General features: G+C 38.4%; 2 protein-coding genes across 9 annotated transcripts in view; one reads left to right on the top strand and one right to left on the bottom strand.

Annotated features, from left to right (window-relative positions):
* The window catches only part of LOC136262740 (guanine nucleotide-binding protein G(s) subunit alpha-like), an 81,509-nt gene that overhangs the window by 35,734 nt on the left and 26,280 nt on the right, over positions 1-19,495 (top strand). The window contains exon 9 of the mRNA XM_066057125.1: positions 2,832-2,902. Coding sequence (XP_065913197.1) covers positions 2,832-2,902 — 71 coding nt within the window. The remainder of the gene's footprint in view (positions 1-2,831; positions 2,903-19,495) is intronic.
* On the bottom strand, positions 9,506-10,865 carry LOC136262741 (uncharacterized). Of its 8 annotated transcripts, none has more exons than XM_066057131.1 (7): positions 10,810-10,842; positions 10,676-10,759; positions 10,501-10,556; positions 10,412-10,440; positions 10,229-10,361; positions 9,718-9,782; positions 9,506-9,658 (listed from the first exon to the last, which is right to left on the bottom strand). In XM_066057131.1, exons 2-7 carry the CDS (start codon positions 10,701-10,703, stop codon positions 9,583-9,585), a joined length of 387 nt encoding a protein of 128 aa, XP_065913203.1. In that variant the 5' UTR covers positions 10,704-10,759; positions 10,810-10,842; the 3' UTR covers positions 9,506-9,582. The 8 variants fall into 8 exon arrangements, with proteins under 8 accessions (XP_065913203.1, XP_065913201.1, XP_065913205.1 ...); XM_066057129.1 differs by having other exon boundaries at positions 10,501-10,559; positions 10,678-10,759; positions 10,810-10,835; XM_066057133.1 differs by lacking the exon at positions 10,676-10,759 and having other exon boundaries at positions 10,810-10,865.

The following is a 19,495-nucleotide window of genomic DNA, read 5'->3' as shown; positions in this document are numbered from 1 at the left end:
TTGATCTTTCTACAGGGTGATTTGTTTGTCTCTACAGGGCAATTTGTTTGCAGCTGAACTCTCTACATGGTAGTTTCTTTGTAGCTGAACTCTCTACAATGTAACTTCTTCTAGCTGAACTCTCTACGGGTGACTTGTTTCTAGCTGATCTCTCTACAGGGTGACTTGTTTCTAGCTGAACTCTCTACAGGGTGATTTGTTTGTAGCTGAACTCTCTACAAGGTAACTTCTTCTAGCTGATCTTTCTACAGGGTGATTTGTTTGTAGCTGAATTCTCTACAGGGCAATTTGTTTGCAGCTGAACTCTGTACATGGTAGTTTCTTTGTAGCTGAACTCTCTACAATGTAACTTCTTCTAGCTGATCTCTCTACAGGGTGACTTGTTTCTAGCTGAACTCTCTACAGGGTGATTTGTTTGTAGCTGAACTATCTACAAGGTAACTTCTTCTAGCTGATCTTTCTACAAGGTGATTTGTCTGTAGCTGAATTCTCTACAGGGAAATTTGTTTGCTGCTGAACTCTGTACATGGTAGTTTCTTTGTAGCTGAACTTTCTACAATGTAACTTCTTCTAGCTGAACTCTCTACAGGATGACTTGTTTGTAGCTGAACTCTCTACAGGGTAATTTGTTTGTAGCTGAACTCTCTACAAGGTAACTTCTTCTAGCTGATCTTTCTACAGGGTGATTTGTTTGTAGCTGAATTCTCTACAGGGCAATTTGTTTGCAATTGAACTCTGTACATGGTAGTTTCTTTGTAGCTGAACTCTCTACAATGTAACTTCTTCTAGCTGAACTCTCTACAGGGTGACTTGTTTCTAGCTGATCTCTCTACAATGTAACTTCTTCTAGCTGAACTCTCTACAGGGTGACTTGTTTGTAGCTGAACCCTCTACAGGGTGATTTGTTTGCAGCTGAACTCTCTACATGGTAGTTTCTTTGTAACCAAACTCTCTACAATGTAACTTCTTCTAGCTGAACTCTCTACAGGATGACTTGTTTCTAGCTGATCTCTGTACAGGGTGACTTGTTCCTAGCTGAACTCTCTACAGGTGATTTGTTTGCAGCTGAACTCTCTTACATGGTGGTTTCTTTGTAGCTGAACTCTCTACAAAGTGACTTCTTCTAGCTGATCTATCTACAGGATGACTTGTTTCTAACTGAACTCTCTACAGTGTGATCTGTTCATAGCGGAACTTTCTACTGGGTGATTTGTTTGCAGCTAAACTCTTTGCATGATTGTTTCTTTGTAACTGAACTCTCTACAAGGTAACTTCTTCTAGCTGATCTCTCTACAGGGCAATTTGTTTGTAGTTGAATTCTCTACAGGGTGATTTATTTCAGCTGAACTCTCTACATGATGGCTTCTTTGTAGCTGAACTCTCTATTAGGTACCTTCTTCTAGCTGATCTGACTACAGGGTGACTTGTTTGTAGCTGAATTCCCTACAGAATAACTTGCAATGTAATATAACTGAGTAAATTATACATGCAGCTGAATGCTTTATTAGAGTGACTGTTCTATTAGAGTATCTCGATCTCGCATTTGCTGCATGTAGTTGCCTTTCGAATCATAACTCAGTGATTTGTAATCCGATTCTTCTGTACTACTGCAAGAACTTTCTATGATGATTATTCCAGCTACATACTGATTTTCAGCTCGTTGCTCTAAGCGGTTTGCCTGGTAGACACGAAAACTAATAGTTTTTTTATTCATAAAAATCGATCGCGTAATTTTGACACAGGTTGGGTTTTGTGTCATATCTCCATGGTCTTTATCCCGATTCCTTTCAAACCACAAAAAGGCACTCCTACGATGGTTGCTCCATCTACATATCAATTTTCAACTGATTCTTCCAAGGCGTTTACCCTGTAGGCGTGACAGACCTTCGACCTTATTTTACGCAAATAATCGGTAATAACTCCGTGAATGTTCATCGGATTCCTACCAAAGTTGGTACGGAGATCCGCCTTAATGAGCCCTTTAAGTGTGCCAAATTTCAGCCCAATCCGAGCACGCATTCGTGTTTTATGGCGAATTTTGCGAAGTGTGCGAAATGAAGAAGATGAAGAAGAAGAAGAAGAAAAAAACGAAGAAATTAAAACGAAATTTTGTGCGCTCGTATCTCGGAAATGGCTGGAGCGATTTTCTTCAAATTTGGTATGTAGACTCCCCTAACTGGGCAAATTTGGTTCCAATCGGATAAGGAATCACAGAGCTACATAGGTGTGAAAATTGCATTTTCTTTCTTCCTGTTAATATACTCACGATGTGGCGCGCCAGCTTCTTGGGCCGCACGACACACTATCGTGTGTCTTGATCTCACGTGAAAACCAAGGTGTTAATGCCTGTAGTTTGATTGTGGCTGATTCCTCACCTAGTTCAAATAGATTAATGTGTGAGGTCCAGCGGGTCTTCCATGCCTCAAAGTCAGCAGCAATTGGAGATCGAGCTTCGGGGGATTGCTGAGTCTGAATGTAGCTATAAGCATCTGGAGTGCTATGGGGAGAATATGTCCGAAATACAGTTTAGTATAACAAGTTCACCATAACAGGTGCCTCTAACTGGTACCAGGGAGTCAATCAGCAAGTTAAAATTAGACCAAGAACTTGTTTAATCAGGCAGTAACTACTCATATCACCATGTAAACAACATGATGCATCTGATTAAATCACTTGAGCATACATACAAGAATCAATATTTTGTGAATGTGTGTGCATGTCGAATTGTCATTGTTAGTGTTCTAGTTCCAGAGTTCCTACAATAGTCACCTACTTTCTATGAATTTTTTTTCATCTGCAATATATCCTTATGTTGTTGTCTCATCCAATAGATATCACAGCCATCGTGTTCATTGTTGATTGTAGCAGTTATAACTTGTACTTGCGAGAAGACTGTACAAAGGTGAGATTTGTGTGGTTTGTGAAGTTGGATGTCCTTTCCATGCATTTAGTTTATATGTAGCTCAAAACTTTAAAAGATTATATGCTTTTTATAAATTAATATTTGCTAGCTGATTTATCATTGCTTTAAATGTGGTTTTGAAACACTATCTAGAATATATTCCTGTAACTACATATTATTAAATTAAAAAAATATATATTATGCAATTGTAATAAGGTAAACCATTTCACTTAAATTTGTTATTTCATGGTCTGATCAATATACCTTTTATTTTGAAGGTTGTTTCAAAACTATTGTGATATTTGATTCCTTGTAGTCTGTGACTGCACACAAATTTTTACTTGCGGATATGCATATCCCCAGACTGTAATTTTCAACTTTGTTGATTAAGATACATGGTAGTGTGTTGTGTGGCCAAGAAATCCAGTGTGCTACACTGGGAAATATTGACAAGAATAAAGAGAAGACAATTTTCACAAATACATAGGGCCTCCATTAATCCATGGAATGAAATGGAATTAACCACTGAAAAACAGAAATGGAACAATTTTTTCATACCACGTTATTATCATTGTTGTATAACATACACCTTGTTTAATCCTTGCTGATTCTATGCGAGTACTACATAATATTGTTGGGAAGTGTAGCTACACTAGCTAGACTGAAGATCCCTGCTTTAGATTTAATAAGGCCACAGCGTTGAAACCAGGTCACTACTGTTGACCCGCTGACCCGGATTTGACCCAGATGTGACCCGGATTAATCTAAAGTGAGGTGTGCGCCAATTGCTACATTTTGAGTGCCTACTAGCACATTAAGCACGAGGGTGTCTATACTTAACGATGGTAGTCAGTGCATGGGCATGATTCCAATTAAGTTTGCAAAAAGCAAGATCAGTTTCCTGCAAGTAGGTGTGGCTTTGTGCATACCTAACACACCATAATTTTAACAAGTATGACACATTCCTGATATAAAGTGGGCATGGCTCATGAAATAAACTGGCCTTGACCTATCTCATACAATAACAGTCGATTAGTGGGCGTAGCGCCACATAAGCCTGCAGGCAGCTATGAGCACATAACTGTAGACTTTAATAGCTCTGATAAATAGGTGTGGCTGCACGTATGGTTGCAGACAGTCATCCGATAAGTGGGTGTGGCTCATGAAAGAAACTTAGTTGCACCAGGACTTGACTATGACGCGTTTATACACTTCCGTACCGTCCAACTAAACAATTTGCTTCACACGTGATCCAATCTGGGTCAGACCCGGATACTGTTTAAAGCTGGTCTGACCTGGATGACCCGTGTGACCCGGTTTTAATGCTGTAAGGCCAGGAAAATTTGATTTATAGTTTCTACAACTGTATCACCTTCCACCTCTAAATTCATTACTGCTATAATTGATCAAGTGCACCAACATTTCAACGTTTATGTTTAGACAAACTAGAAATCACTTTCAGCTAAAGAAAGCGTGTCTTCCTGTTCAGAAAGATAGCAAAAGTGGAATAAGTTTTAAGATGGCTTTTGATAATGTTTGTAGTGCATAGCCTGCTGTTGCTGTGATTTTGGATGCTTCCTTCAATAATTAATAATGAAAATGACCACCTGCCTTATCAAAACTGAGGAAGTGGCTGATGAAAAACTAGCAATATGCTTTTTGTCTGGCCTAATACATGTTTTCAGGCAATGCTTGTGTGCATGCTCTGTTTGAGGCTTTTTTTCAAAGTTCCTGTGTCTGCTTCACTCAAAGCTACGTATGCTTTAGTTCTAAGGGAAGCAATGTGTAAATAAATTGCTAGTTTACGATTCAGTATTTAAACTTAGTATTCAAAAGCAGCATGCAACATGGACACTTCTTGTGCTCTCAAAGCATTCCCACGTAACTCTGAGCACGTGTGACTGTACTTCACTGCCTTGAAAGTTTGTTGTGATAATCCAGCTCAGTCTATAGTGTAACCATGCCTTCCATCGATACTGTGTAGCACTCTTACAGAATCAAGCACTAAACAAGCTTCATGTCATACAATATCTGGTACTGAAATATCATTCTTTTCTGTGTTTTAGTAGTTCATTCTAATTCATTCCATGGATTAGTGCATGGACTTGGCTTTTGCTCAGCCAGTCACAGATATTCTTTTTGGAGAAGGGAGCACGGAGCTTTTTGGGGAAGGAGCTATTGATTGGCTTGTTTTCACAAAATTCTATTTTGCTATATAAACGTATTGAAATGAGCTGTGTAAAAATACGTGTACCATATAAAAATTTTGCATGCATTTAAATCACCATGAAATGTAGTAAAACAAAGCTCAAATCTAATATAATTCTGTAAAGGTGATTTTCATTGTGTAAGATGTCTCTAGGATGGTTTTTAAAGGAACAAATTTAGGCAGTGCATCACTTTTGGGGGATACTTACTTCATGATGGAAGAAATTTGATTTGTACAGCAACAATACGACAAATAAATTACAGGCACTTAATTCGCTGATCATAAAAGCTACAAAGATAGGACTTGGCTCAATCTGTTTACCATGAACTGGCAAATCCATCAGTGCTTTCTCTGTACTCAGCTGTGTGCATAAAAGAGAAGGCCATTTCTACAAAGGTAAATTTCTATTTCTATCATATCATAAATAGGTGGCCACAACTCATGTTCCTTTTGTTGTAAAAACATGAGCAAAAGATTTACTTACTCTCCATGAGTAAGTAAATGTGATGGTATTATTGTCAGTCTAACATCTGTTCAAATACAGCACTAAAAAGAAGAAAACACTACTGTAACTGCCTGCCTGCCTGCCTGTATTAATCAGTGAAGATTGTTAATGGGTGTTGTGTCAGACCTATCATGAAGTTACATCTACCAAGTGTAAGAGCTTTAATTTTTTGTGGCATCTAACCATGCTACTGAAGGAAGGTGTTGATACAGAAAATTAATGCCTCGATATGGTTTCATTGCAAAGAAGACTACCAGCCTCAAAGTGAAAGAAAAGGCACACACTCATTGGAACCCAAAAAGACACATGCCACTGCTAAGTTTGTTATTATGTCATAAAATGGTGGCCTTGCATTGCTTCGTTTGGCCTCCATCCTTGTGACTGTGGTTAGGCAGACAGGCAGATAGGCAGGCGGGACGATTGAGTGTGGGGACCATACCTCTTAATAATCTATTTACTCAATCACGATGATGACACCTGCTTATTATTGGTTTAGCTACATCAGACACCTCAACTCTCACTATTTACTTGGGAAACACACGCATCAGATTCTTGTCTCATGCATGGTTTTCCATCTCATGCATTGCAATTCCTGGAAATTGACTTCTCACATAATTTAATTTTACTTCAGTGAGACCTCTCAGAAAAGCACTAAACACTGCTCTAATGGCTACAATTGGACAGGTATAACTGAAAACAGCTGTGTATTTAGAAATTATTGATTAAAAATAAAGTAGGGATCCAAGCAATAAAAAGTAGTGAAACAAGAGATGAATGATGGTATTACAGAATAGCTCAGTGGGGAAATCCCTACTTTGTATTGAATAAAATGATTGGTATAACATGCCAATGTAAGGATTTTCCCACTGAGCTATGCTGTAATACCACCATTCATCTCTTGTTTCACTACTTTTTATTGTTTGGATCCCTAATTCATTTTTAAATTAATAATTTTAGGTTTCCATAGGAGCAAGTGACCATTTAAGTTCCTATCATTAAGTACAGTAGTACATAATAAATAGGGATCGGTAAGAAATCATATGGCTTTGTATTTTTTCACACTTTAAAAAACAGACTTACAACAAATTTTACTTGAAAAAACCACCTGGAATGCATTAGTACTGCTGTAATGATGCTGTACCTTGGTTAAACGAAGTGAAAAGTCGAATGATTCGATGTACAGTGAATTTATAAAAAAAAAATCTAAATTCACTTGCATTTCGCCTGCCTGCCATAAGACCTAGGTGTACAGCTCCAGAAATTTCAAACAGCCAAGGTAATGACAGTGGATTCACGAATCTGTTGTTTCGATTATGTTTTGTCCACTACACTACGCTGTTCATCATTCATCATTCAAGCCTTTCTTGTTCTTCACGAAGGATAATTGATAGTTACGGCACTTGATAGTTGCAGCGTACATCACTACCTGAACATGTGGTTTTAACAAAGTGTGCCGTAAGATCAGGTTAGTAGTCAAGGAGTGGTCTCTAGCATTTATTAATGCTGTATAGTCATTTTATAGTCTTACCAGTTTAGTCATTTGTGAGGTAATCATGCCTTTCTGGGGTGGATACAGTCTTCTTTTTAAAAAGGGGAGTTCCACTTTTAATGATAAACTCTCCTGCGATATTTCACTGTTAAATCTTACCATTTAAAAATGCAGTTGAAGCCTTTAACAGTTGCTGTGTTACCGTATGGGTATTTAATTTCGAGGGTTTAAATTTTCGTGGATAGCCATTTGTTAATTATTTTCGTGGGTTTAAATTTTCGAGGGTCAAACGTGAACTTGCACGACTATCCACGTGCTCACGTTTTTTAACGTTGGAAATGGCTGAGACCACGGTTTTTGGTTGCGGGTCTGCTGTTCGAGGTTACCACATTTATCAAGAAATTTGGGAAGCTAGTTGTGGCCAGACATTTCCATGTCTACGAGAAGAAGGGAATCCGTTCAACCCATTCGCCGTGTCAGTTGTGAGAGCTGGTAATATTATAGGCCACGTGCAAGGAAATTTTCCGCTGCTTGTTCATTGTTCTTGCGGAACCGCAGGTCTATTCAGTGTACTGTTACGGGTAGCCGACGATATTCAAGAGATCTTATCCAAGGAGGACTTGAAGTGCCATGTAAGCTTACCTTTAAAGGAGAGAAAAAGTATGTGGTGAAAGTCGAAAAATTGATTAAGCCAACAACTGATATTACCGTGTCCAGTACCTCTCCTGTAGTTGCAGCCTCCACCACTATCGATGTAAGCAGCCCAAGGAGTAGCCAGGATGTGGTAACTACTGTGTCCAGTACCTCAACTGCAGTCATAGCCCCCCATACTAGTGATGCAGGAAGTCACAGTAACAAAGATGTCGTAGCCATAGATGGTGACAGTGTGGTAGTATCAGACAGCAATAAGAGAAAGGTAGTCGATGAAGATCATGTAAACGAGGGGGGTGAGATAAATGATGGTGTTTGGATACAAGTTCATGGTTCATTATTGAAGAATTCCGACAAGTTAATGTTGCTGTTGGACAATGAGCTTGATGACAGAGTTATTAATGCTGCACAAAAGATGTTAATTGTCCAATTTCCTTTGTTGAAAGGTTTACGATCTATACTAATCCAATACCGCTTAGGATGTTGGAGAAATAATTATTTGCAAATGGTCCACTGCCAATCTTCTCATTGGATTTTAGTAAGTAGCATAGGATGCCAACATGGGGAGGTAAAGGTATATGATTCTCTATATGACAGAGTTGATGATGCCACTAAGCGAAAGATTGAGAAGATTTTTGCTTCTAAAGTCAAGTTTGTAGTGCCCATTGTGCAGAAACAGCAAGGATATAAAGATTGTGGCCTCTTTTCCATAGCTTTTGCCACACATTTGGCTTTTGGAAAAACTCGTTTTAAGTTTCAACAAGATTGTATGCGTCAGCACCTTATTGAATGCATTGAGAAACAGCACATTTGTGTGTTTCCATAATCACGGACTACACGGTTGATCAATTGTACACTGTATCAAGACTCACGGTAGTGAGTCGCGCGGCCAAGAAACTACAAAGCGCACGCCCAATTAAAAGACGCGCGGCCACTACTGTGAGTTATTTACGTGTAGGGCCGGTTTTGCAATATTAGCCCTAAATTACGCAACATCTCTCAATAGATTTGTATTGCGTTACGTGATAAAAAATCTTTAGGAGTCGTCATCATAGTTTTCTTGCGACCTCGCTAAAATAAAAAAGTAACCATCGCAAAATAAAAATAGGCGTATTTCACTTTATTTCTCTACCTTATGTTACAACTACTGTCACGTTATACCAGTCAACATAGTCGTGTTTGTATAGTCCATCTAGCACTGACATCTGGTTTGCCTATACGCGTATTTTCTCCAATCAAACCTCTAATCCCTACAATAACTTTTAAAGACACGATGTGGACACAAACTCTAATGCCTGATAAACAAGTTGTGACAGCGTGCTGAACCGTAAGTTCCCTAGGGATGGCGTTTTAAGCAGAAATCTTTTAAATTCCATTTAGTACCACACCCCATGCGAGCGTTTATAAATCGCCAGTTGTCTTATGGTTTGAAGAACAAAATCACTAGCGAAGGTGCTTTAGCATACTCTTCAATTCTCTATTTACATGTAATTTTTAATAGATTAACCACAAAGGCCGGTAAGGTGAATACAAAAGGTAACAAGCCTTTAGGGGTTACCACCTCTATGTAGTGTGTACCATGTAGCTTGTGTTATGGCTTTCATTAAGTATTATGCACACACAAATGGTGCAACAAAATTTTGTAATGGATTGCTCGAATGTGGTTCGTGGTGTTGTGGCTCGAATGTGTTTCGTGGTTTGCCAGTGACCATGTATGAGTTGGGGTTGTTCCACACAACTTACACAATATTCAAATTTCATGATGGCCATGATAATTTCTTGCCATATGGTAAACATACAACAATGTGTAACAATGTTAATTAACATCACATCAAGACTTGACTAAAAATAGTTCCAACAATAGTGATGATTTCTTGTATGTCAGCATGACGATACTGAGACCTGTAAAAGAATAAGCAGGCACTGAAGTTAACCTTAAATTAAACACTCGTGCAACTGACCTGGAACATCGGTCGCAACACCAAAAACACTTGTTTCGATATCTGATGACACAATCCAGCAGGCACTGAATTAAAAGAGAATGTACAAAAAATCAATATGCCGGGCTGTGTCAATAATGGCATGGATAATCAAAATAAACAAAAATTATATCCCAGGCTAAGTGAATGAATAACATAACTGTTGGGTAAGCATGTTAAACCAGAACATTAGGACATTAGTCAAACCAGAACATTAGGACATTAGTCAAACAAAAGTACGCTATCACAACTTGGTCATAATACAATGTTTGTACCACTGGACTTCACACTGGTTGCCCAAAAATTGTGCCATTCCGGGACAACAGCATAATATTATGAAACAAATAGTTACTACAACACAGAAGGCTTACTGTTGCACTGTCTACACTGATATACCATAATTTTAAAAACATAACAAGTGGGCATTAAATACAATACACTTAACATCTGGGTACTAGGAAAAAATCACTAACATCACAACATGTAAACTGACCTGGAAATTAACACCCTTGATGCCACTACAGTCTACACTGGATACTTGTTCGAACCCATCAACACTATGCTTGATACATCTGAGTAGACTGACCTGCAAATTCACATCACTAGTATACAGTGATAATTGATAACTACAAAAACAACAATTGCAATAATACAATTCTTCTGTACGTCAACTGACCTGAAATTCATGACACTCAATACCGAGACCTGTAAAAGAATGAGCAGGCACTGAAGTCAACCTTAAATTAAACACACATGCAAACTGACCTGGAACATCGGTCGCAACACCAAAGACATCTTCTGATGAAACAATCCAGCAGGCACTGAATTAAAAAGAGAATGTGCAAAAAATCAATATGCCAGGCTGTACCAGTAAAGGATGAATAATCAAAATGAACTAAAAAAAATATATCCCATATGCAGGTTAAGTGAGTAACATAACTGTTGGGTAAGCAAGTAAACCAGAACATTTGGTCATTAGTCAAACAAAGTACGCTATCACAAACTGGTCACTGATAATTGATAACTACAACAAGAACAATTGCAATAATACAATTCCTCTGAACGTTAACTGACCTGAAATTCATGACACCTGTATCTTTGTTCTTGCATGGTCTCAACTTACATATGTATGACCAGATGGCCTGCAAAAACCAACAAGTAGGCGTTAAATACAATACACCTAAAGCCTGGAATATGAAAAATATTATATAAGCACTATTCCACACTGATATAATAATAAATTATAGGATGTTGTGGAACTTGCCTAAACATGTAAACTTGAACATGAGGACAACTGCATAATCTGGACACTTGGAATTGTCCAATACCTGATGAACCGCAAGTAGGTACTAATGACATTCACTTCAACATTTTATCCCAGCTGGGTGAATCTCTTGTAACTGAGTAAAAAGGTGTTTATTTTCCACCTGCAACCAAAGTTCTACATTTCCGTGGTTGGGTGTACATAAACGGCTGACCTGGAAAATCAGTATGCCATAGGGATATGGAAATGGTTCCTTTCCTTCTGTTGTGACATTACTTACAGCTGACTGGTAAATGATCATCGATGTCCCCATGGACCCCAACAATGAGTATACCAATAACTCAAGTTCACAAGTTGGAATGAATTTCCTTTCAACATGTGGTGGAATGAATTTCCTTTCAACATCTGGTGGACAGGTCCAAAAACCCTATCGCACAAACACGGTGAATCAGTGTGTGGCGATGTGACACGTTGCACAAACTTCACTCCTCGTTTCGTTAGCATCAAGACCGGCATATGTCATAGAGTCCCTCAGTATTCTTGACTCTTACTTTTTCAAGCGTTGCTCAAGCGATGTAGTTTCTCACGAGGGGCTCGAGTTTCTCAGTAAAGTCGAGCCGATTAAAGTACGCCTCACCATCCAGTTACATTCTTAAAGCATTCAATTTAAAACCACGTATCACGAGTGTCCGCTTAAGGTAATTAGGGACTTTCCACGAGATTTCCCCTAAATAGATCACGTGTTAGTTGTCAATCTGGTGGTATACATGGTTCAACAATGCGGTAAGTGTACTTTATTATAGTATAAGCTGTCAATGAATAATCGTTTGTGCACTGCTAAACTAAGTTATTTTTGTGTGATAAGCACGCTTGAGGAAGGGTCTGGGGGACGAGACTAATGTTTTGACAGCAGTTGATGATGGCCAGGCAAAGAACTGCGAGAAGAACTACTATGATAGTATGATAGTAGGGAAAAATTCTCACCCCTATAGCTCTGCCTAGGGGCATTAACTAGCATTATCTACAGCTACTGTATGTTGCTGATATGTACATTCAGGCCAAGAATAAAGGTGAAAGTGGTAGTAAGGCTCAATCCTATTATTCTGCCTAACAGGCAAGGGAGTCTGAGACTGTGGGGGCATGCTCCCTCAGGAAAGTATAAGTACTACAACTATTTTGTTTTAATTGCTTCATCAAGTATAAAAATTTCAGTCAAAAGGTGATGATTGAGCTCTGGTCTTATGCACTGGTTGGAGTGGTTGTATCGATACTGCACTGTGACATCCTTGAGGGGTTAGTGTTGGCATTGTCCATGGCAATGCTATTTCATCTCCCAGAGTCTTGATGATTGAGTCCTCCATTCCTTTCTCTGCTGCTCCAATCCTGAAGTTGTGACCACGGTGACGATCGAGGCTCTGGTCTTGCATCTATACTGTACTGCAACACCCTTGAGGGGTTAGTACCGGCATTGTCCATCGCAATACTGTACCATCTCCCATATACAAGTCTTGATGGTTGAGTCCTCTATTCCTTTCTCTGCTGCTCTAATCCTGAAGTTGTGACCAAAATATTAAAAAATGGTTATAACATGATAAATGATTATGATGATAACAATTACAAATGTATTTATAGCTGTGTAGCAACTGTGAACTAATTAGGCACTTGCAAGTTTAATCAGGTGTCTGAAGCATTTAACATGCACAGATATGAGATATATTCATCACGTGCAGGCAGTAAAGATAAATTTACTCTAATAGAACAGTCATACTACACCGTAAATTCATACTTCCAAATTTACGGTGTTATGAAACAATCATTATTATGTATGGATTTTACTGACTCTCCAAGATAATATTCTGCATTAATGTTAATTGCTCATTTCCAAAAAAATTACCTTTCACTGACAAAAATGAGTGATATCCACCCCAAAAACACCTTCGCTGTAAAAAAGGCGCGCCCAAGAAACTACAAGTACCTGGAACCCAATGTAAAAAACAAAAAGAAAAAACAGCTTAGCTGAAGTGAAAAGTAACTGGTAACTTAAAGAGCTGATATCTGAAGCGGCCAAGAATACAATTACTAAAGTTTAATCCATGCAAGAACACCTTGGCTATGAAACAGGTGTATACATGAAAGTAACTGGCAACTGAAATGGCTGATATCTGAAGCGGCCAAGAATGAATGGTCATATACAACTAATTCAAAAATTTAACACTGAACCTTTATAATTCAGCTGTGTTCTATATTCACTCTTGCTGCATCGTAAAGTAATTTCTTTTAACTCTAATTGGCTGGTAATTTGGCCGCCTTTTTTTGCTCTTAAAAAAGGCGGCCAAATTACCAGCCAATTAGAGTTAAAAGAAATTACTTTACGATGCAGCAAGAGTGAATATAGAACACAGCTGAATTATAAAGGTTCAGTGTTAAATTTTTGAATTAGTTGTATATGACCATTCATTCTTGGCCGCTTCAGATATCAGCCATTTCAGTTGCCAGTTACTTTCATGTATACACCTGTTTTATAGCCAAGGTGTTCTTGCATGGATTAAACTTTAGTAATTGTATTCTTGGCCGCTTCAGATATCAGCTCTTTAAGTTACCAGTTACTTTTCACTTCAGCTAAGCTGTTTTTTCTTTTTGTTTTTTACATTGGGTTCCAGGTACTTGTAGTTTCTTGGGCGCGCCTTTTTTACAGCGAAGGTGTTTTTGGGGTGGATATATGTAAATGCAATGATGATTTGGTAAATTGTTTAATCACACAATTATTATGACAATTGTTATAATGAAATCAATTATGTATATACTTATAATAGCTATGATTGTCCAATACAGTCCACGATACCAGCGGAACGGAAGCCATTTACAATGAAAGCTGGACAAGCTGCCAAATATGAATGAAGATCTACCACCCACTGTGCAGCCAATGGTTTCATCACACTCATCCTCATGTCCACTTCCTCCGTCATTCCTTTGTCCAATTGCTGGCAGATTTTGGTTCCATATACCACTGTTGAAATTTGCTCTGTAGGAAGTCCTTTGCAGGCTTGTTAACTGACAGATCGAGTGGCTGTAGTCTGTCAGTGCAATTGTGTGGCACAGTTACTTAAAGGATATTGTTATCCTCTAGCTTCTTCAGCACTTTACTTGTACACTGTCCCTTAAATACATCAAACAAAACCAGTGCACAATGAAGGTCAAGTGAAGCTCTTTCTTTTAGAACAAAGGGAAGGATGATATTATCTATGTAGGCCATAGATGTTTCTTCGTTTGCCCAGTGGTTGGCTGTGTAGGTAAGGTGCCAGTCAGACGGAAAATTGACATTTTTTGGCAAACATTTAGGGGTGGTCCCTTGGTATATCAATTGTATGGGCAGAAATTTCCCTGACAGCGTACAAGCAAAGATAGCTGTTATTTGCCTTTTGTCATCCACAGTTGCTATTTCCACCCTCTTCATGCCCTTTCTTTCCATAGTCCACTGACTTGAAGGGACAATCTTAGTGGCTGTATGATCCCAGTTTTTGACAAGGCTTGGTGGTATATCCTCCATTTCAACAGCAGCACGGATGTCAAGTAAATACTGCTGCTTAATCTTATCAAAGTTAATAAGATTAACTTTGCATTTGCTATTAGCTTTTCTCTTCGTATACCCCATCCAACGTAAAACACTTTTAGCCCATTCCTTGGTGAGCTTAAAAGAGCTGGCTGTTGCTTTCTTGTGCTTCATCAATATTCCTGTTCCAATGCCGATGACTACACTGGTTCCAATCGGTGTGCCTCTAGACCTCATGGCGAGAATCTTTTCTTGCAGGTGACAATCAAACTTCTCACCCAACAAGGGAGGCTTTCCCCGCTTCTTTGACAGTAGTGCATCGATACAAATCTCCTCTCCCACCTTTACTTCCTTGGATTTTATAGTTAATTCCCTTCGGTACAAATCCCTCCAGTCTCTAAAGCTACTTTCTGCAATATCATATTTCCTTGAAGCACTAGCCACACCATGTTCACTGGCAAACTTCCTGATTGTCGCTCTTTCTTCATCCGGAAACCTTTGGTACATTCCTCTTCTCTTCCCGTTACCCTGCGTACTGGTATCACAAAGCTCGCCATATTCAGCATTGACTACTTTAAGCAAGGGTTTAGGTGTTTGATGAAAGCCAGAATCGTCATTTGCTGGGCGCAGAAACTTCCGTAATGCCATTACTATCCAACACGTGTCAAACGAGTACTTTAAATGGGCGACCCATACAAATTTTTAAAAGGTTCTATTTTCGTGGATAGCAGGTAACCACGAAATCCACGAAAATTTAAAACCCCTCGAAATTAAATACCCATACGGTAGCTCTAAAGACAAAGCTGGTAATTATTTTTAGAGGCACTTATCGCATACAAAAATGAGTGATATTTGTACTATGCAGGAGTCTAGTATAGCTAGCTAGCCAGCTGGGAATAAAAAGTAAACAAACTAGCTATTTAAAAAAAAGAAAAGGAAGTAGGGATCACATACTACGAAAAGTAAAAAAAAAAAAACTAAAAAATGTTGCAGCTCAAATGAGAGACAATCCACACAACAAAAAGTAAGGAAATAAAGATTAGATGGCTACTTGCTAAAATGAGACACATGTTAATCCCTTCTTTTGGCTAATTTGATAGTCTCATTTCAAGTTGCTAGCCAAAAGTAGGGAATAAAATGTGTCTCATTTTTAACGAATAGCCATCTAATCTTGTTTCCTTACTTTTTGTCGCGTGGATCGTTTCTCATTTCAGCTGTAACATTTTGAGCTTGTTTCCTCACTTTTTGTTGCATGTGATCCCTACCTCCTTTTAAACTTTTAATTTTTTAGATAGCTAGTAGAAAAGACTTAAGGCTATATTGCTGTCTTAGCATTACCATGTCTTAGTTGTAAATTTATTAACAAAAAAGAGCAATGAAAGCAAGCCTCTTACCATTATTCAATTAAGTGTGTGGGTGGGTTAAAATGTCTGAATCAAACATGCTGTTGGCTTCAAGTTGTTTCTTAGAGAAAGACCTTGTCAGGTTTTAATTATGCTTATTTTGTACAAAATAGTAGTGACATTCACTACTAGTTTCTGCCACTATTTTTAAGTAGTGACATTCACTACTCTTCTGTAGTGACCGCAGTAGTGAATGTCACTATGTAAAGTTAGTGAGTATTGTGGCAGATATTAGTAGTGACATAAGGGAGATAAAGACAAACTAACAATTATAGCAGAAACAATAGTCATAAAGACCATAAAAGTCAAATCTGGGATGGTCCTATATTCAAACTAGAATTTTGTTTTAAAATGTTGATTAAAAATGAAATAGGGATCTATGCAACCAAAAGTAGTGAAACAAGAGATGAATGATGGTGTTACAGCATAGCTCAATGGGAATTCACCACTTTTGCATAATAATAGTAGCTAACGTGTCACAGTACGGACTTTCCCACTGAGCTATGCTGTAACACCATCGTTCATCTCTTCTACTTTTTGTTGCATAGATCCATACTTCATTTTTAAATCAACAATTTTTAAAAATACTAATTTGTTTAGTTTTTTGTTGTGGCACAGCTAGTTATATACAATGTAACTTGTATTAGTCCGCTTGTACTTTCCACATCTGTAGGTATGGGGAAAGTAGATTCCATCACTTATAAACATCTTGCCCATTTGCTCAGTGGGAAGTGGAGTTCCCAATATTCTGTGGTTATGAGCAGGCTTCGCTGTAGTTTGGGGTTCTCATTGCTGCGTTCTTCAATAATGTGTATTGGGGGATCTCGTTCTAGATCCAAGCATTCCTGTGTGCCTCCAGCTGTCAACCTTGCTGTTGCTAAGGGGGCACCTGTCTCCTTTAGAACAATATTGTAATAGATTTTATATTATACTTGCTTCTTTTCATATAAAAATAGCTATGTCTACCAGAGCAATGTAACTTGTAACCGTTTTATCACACATGACTGTTGTATTAGAGTGACTGTTGTATTAGAGTATTATATCTCGAGTCAGCCAAGGCGGGCAGCTAGCTAGACCAATAAGGAATGAGGTGATCTTGTTTATTGTTAAGTAAATATAGCTAGATTGTTAAGAGGTAGGTCTCCGTACTCTATCACTATCAAGAGTATATAATGGGTAGGGAGAGTATTGGACTACGCTATATGCTGTGAAAAATGAGCCCGTAAAGTCCTATGGCATCGTTCAAACAACTCGGTGATTTGTGTTGATTGGCGACTAATTATAAGCGCAGTGGACGCACTTTGTATGAGTGGAAGAACAGTGTACTCGAGAAAAGTATGGCACATTACGCAGAGGAACTTGTCGTACAAAGAGAAAGACACGAGCAGCTAACCTGGTAAACAAACATCGAGGTTTCATCATGGTTGAGCGAGGTCAAGATTTCGATATTATTTTCATCATGGTAGAGATTTCATCATGGTCGCCATCCCATGCCTCGCCTCGACATTTCTACTAGTTAAAGTGACACGTCTAGATGGAATTTCAGCCATTGCAATTCCATACGGACCACCCGTTAAAACATTTAAGGTGTTAAATCAGAGCAATCAACAGCAGTCAGGTTTACGAGAAGAAACAAAGGTATGCTGGTTACTTTACGGGCTCATTTTTCACAGACTATAGTGCAGTTCGACACTCTCCCTCCCCATTATATACTCTTGTCACTATCAGTCCACCTAAATCTTTATTTGATGGGCGTGGTTGCAAACCTATTGTGAACGGTATCCCAATCATGAAGTTGCAGATATCTAGCAAGTACACCTCATATAGTAGCACTGGGACTGAAGCACCTCTGAAATCCAGCTATGAAACAGTTCTGTGGCGTCTAAATATGCTGCTGAAAGAAAGTGTTGATATGGAAAATTAATGCCTTGATATGGTTTCGTTGGATGAAGAAGACAAGCATCCTGATTGAAGATAAAAGAAAAGACAAGGCGCAGAGGGCCTACACTTATCGGAACCACATCCCACTGGTGAGTTTGTTATTGTGGCATAAAATGGTGACCATGCACTGCTTCATTTGGCCTCTATCCTTGTGATTGTGGTGAGGCAGTGAGACTAAAATTAAGTTTTGGTGACTTTTTAAAATTCTATATCCGACCACCTGTAAGTGTTTTGTTATAATTAATGTATTATAAGGACTAGTACTGTTCCATAAAAGTGATTTTTGTCATGTAAAATGTCTATAGGATGACTTTTGAAAGCAAAGTATTGGGTGGTGTGTGAAATTTTTGGGGAGATCCCTACTTTAACGGTACTACCATACCATTTGATATTTGAGGTATGCTATTGTATCATGCTTGTATTCTAAAAAGCACAATTTATCTGCTGTAATATCAAGACACACGTGTGTCGTGCGGCCCAAGAAGCCAGCGCGCCACACCGTGAGTATAAAAATTATTGACAGGAAGAAAACGTGATTTTGACACCTTTGTAGTTCCGTGATCCTTCATCCGATTGAAACCAGTTTTGCTGCAGAGGTGCCTGCCAGGTAGGCCACCCAACATACCAAATTTGAAAAAAAATTGCCTTAGCCATTTCCGAGATATGAGTGGCCAAAATTTCATTTTTATTTTTTTGTTTTTTTTTCTTTATCTTTTTGCACACTTTGAAAAATTGCTATAAAACTAGCGATTCCGGGAGAATTTTAAAATTGATGGAAACAATTTCTATTTAGTGCAGGCTTGTGCAGCGCTCCCCAAGGATATCAAAAACACTTAGTTTTTAAAAATCCATCAATGGATTAAGGAGTTATAAGCAATTTTATCCTTTAAAAATGGTAAAATTTTCTCCGCTTCTTTCCATTGAAAAAGTCCCCAAAAATGGCACAATTGAACAAATGTTTATAACTCAGGTTTGCAAAAACATTTCAACTGCTGTTTCCTGATATAAATACCTCAGTACATGGACTATTAGTGCAACAATCATTATAAGACCTTCTCAGTAAAGGTCACCTCTGTAGAAGGCCACCTAACAATTGCATGAACTTAGCATATTACAAATGGCATAACAACTTGCACTTGGTCTGAATGCAAACACTCTGTACTAGTCACCTTCACCCAAAATACAATGTGCATGCAAAACAAGGACTTGTACTGTTCATTTATAGCTGCTTATACAGCTCCTTGATAGCTACCACCAGACAACTTGGTTATTTATGCTGCAAATTTGCTGACTTTTTGCAAACTAATAATGAAAACTACATAGACAAAAATGTTGCACTTGGTGTAACTATCATGTGCTGGGTCGTTTCTTGCAAAGACAACATTACACTGTGGTAAATTTATTGAAAAACAATCTTAGAATTGGCATAAAACACCACACAAACACATTTATAGCAGGAAACTAACAACACCATCGTGGTCCTCATCCCCAGAAACCCTAGAAATGATCTAATTGTTTAATCAAACACTCGTACGGCAGCGAATCGATTGTGCCTTCTTCCCAATGGAGGATTCATGGAGAAAATTTTATGCAGAATTTATG

This window comes from Dysidea avara, chromosome 8, assembly GCF_963678975.1.
Source record: "Dysidea avara chromosome 8, odDysAvar1.4, whole genome shotgun sequence".
Taxonomy (NCBI): Eukaryota; Metazoa; Porifera; class Demospongiae; order Dictyoceratida; family Dysideidae; genus Dysidea; species Dysidea avara.
Note: the sequence above shows the minus strand (reverse complement) of the source record. Positions and strands in the feature narration are given on the sequence as shown.